The sequence below is a fragment of the Phytophthora parasitica genome (genome assembly GCF_000247585.1).
Source record: "Phytophthora parasitica INRA-310 unplaced genomic scaffold supercont2.3, whole genome shotgun sequence".
NCBI lineage: Eukaryota > Oomycota > Peronosporomycetes > Peronosporales > Peronosporaceae > Phytophthora > Phytophthora nicotianae.
In genome coordinates this window covers 683,455-685,516 of record NW_008648989.1, presented here as the reverse complement: position 1 = coordinate 685,516, position 2,062 = coordinate 683,455, and the positions used below count along the sequence as shown (strand labels likewise).

The following is a 2,062-nucleotide window of genomic DNA, read 5'->3' as shown; positions in this document are numbered from 1 at the left end:
ATTAGTCAAAACATATTGGGTACAGTGTACCATCTTCCGTCTTTCGCATTCTGGGGCTCTCTGTTTCAGACTAGGAGAACACAGGCGTTCTAACAGCGAAACAAATGTTCTAGAGAGTCTCTTTGTCCCCAATCATTCAAAGTCTAACGCCGCGGCAAGATGGACCCCGAGGCCGTAGCTGTGGCCGTCTTAACGCTAACTGCCTTCGCTGTAGCACTCACAGTTGCTACGATAGACAAACGGACATGCAGACACCCCGCCTACCACCGTTTCAACTTTTACCACGACTACATTTGAGAATGCACTGCATGCTCCTTGTACTGATTGGTTTCATGAGAAACTAAGGTTTGACCGCGATCCGTTCATACGCATCTATCGAGAGGTATACGCTGCCTACACACAAACCTGCTACCAACAGTAAAGGCCCACTATTTAAGCACTTTGCTCTAGCATTGCTGTGCTTGGTACAATGAGGGACTGTGGACGAAGCTGCCACGGTGCTGGGGATTTCCCTGCCTCGGCCTGTTGTATTTTAGAAACGAGCTTAGATGTCCTCAGCACCGTGGCAAACAAGTACATAGCTCTTCCTGGTGCGACTGAAGTGCAAACAGTCGAGGACGGCTTCTTTGCGGTAGCAGGCTTCCCCCGCTCGAAGCTCTTTAGTTGTGCCCTCAGCGCAGGTGGCGTCAGCGCACGCTGCGTTGTCCGGCTCCTCCATACCAATACCAAATGCCAAATGAAATTTGTAGCTCTTAAAAATACCGCGTTACTGGAAACTGTTGGCTGAACTGTGGCTTAGCGTTCACTTAGACATTACACAGACCAGAGACGACCCTCTCGCAGATTACACTTGGACAAAACGTTTTCCCCCTAACCCCCATCAACACCTCCGTCGCAACTTGCTATTCCGTCACCTAAACCGTGACCTTAAAAAAAACACGTTTTGAAGCGCACAAGTCTGAACACCATTAATAACGGTCGGTCCTCTGGAACTGCCAACTATGAACTCCTTTGAGAGAGAACAGCATCGGATTCCCCCAACCACCGCAACTCAGTGTAGCTTGCCCGGCACGAACAATGATTGGTGTTTACCTCCCCAGAGGTTGCTTTAATGTTTCTTCACGGCAAATCTGGCACCGACCCCAGCCGCCAAGATCCCTTCCGTTGGTACAGATATGCTGGTTATTGCGAAGAAGAAATTTCGCGGAGGTTGGAATGTTTGGCTTGCTGTTAAAAGCCTCCATCCCATTTCAACGTACTGGATCAGTCAGATACTGCCAATGTGTATTCGAGATAGGGACGAGGATGAATTTCGTCTGTGTGGAACACCAGCTGCCCCAGCGGCGACTGGGTGGGTCCTGAAACAATTCCAATCGCCGCCGAGGTCGCCCCTAATAACGTCACTGGATTGAAGCTGTATTTTAGACATGTGGTCCAACGTAACACCTTCCGCGTAGCTGTTCTACGTAGTGATGAGCCGGGGAACGTTATAACAGAGCTCAACACCACGCATCGGACTCGGGCCAGTCATCTAGTTCTCGATGCGATAGATAACGGACCAACAATTACTCCTAACCCAACCTAGTCCTTACTTAGCAGGATTCGTATATCCAACAATAATTTATCAGACGCTGAAACGAAGTCCCAAGCTGCATCAAAGGAACCTAAAAAAACAGCTCACACGGGCTTCGGTATCAAAGTTGAAGAACACAAAAACAACTTGACCGCAACGAAGGAGGTTCAATATCCCGATCATCAACAACGTTCCTCAAGCGCCAAATAAGCGCCAGACACCGGCAAAAGCCAACGCACGTCGCCAGCGTCGCACCCCAAAATGGCTGCAAAAGTGAATGCCGCCGACCACGTGAGTGTGCCGGGGATCCGGAAGAGATTTGCATGGACGTTGCTAGAACTCTAGCGGCGAAGAAGATACTTCAAATGTAGTGAGGAAGCAGATATCAACACTATCGGTCGATCGAAGTTGAAATTCTGTTTTCCTGTCTTCAGATCCAATTTCAAAAAAAGACTACTTCTCCACTTGCATTTCCGTCTTCTAGTTCAC

The 2,062-nt window shown here is 49.0% G+C and overlaps 1 protein-coding gene across 1 annotated transcript; it reads right to left on the bottom strand.

The window, feature by feature from the left end:
- Positions 1–544: 544 nt before the first annotated feature.
- On the bottom strand, positions 545–718 carry PPTG_21046 (hypothetical protein; the record flags this gene model as incomplete). The annotated part of the gene is made up of 1 exon (XM_008895498.1): positions 545–718. The coding sequence occupies one exon, from the start codon at positions 716–718 to the stop codon at positions 545–547; it is 174 nt and encodes a 57-aa protein (XP_008893746.1).
- Positions 719–2,062: the final 1,344 nt, after the last annotated feature.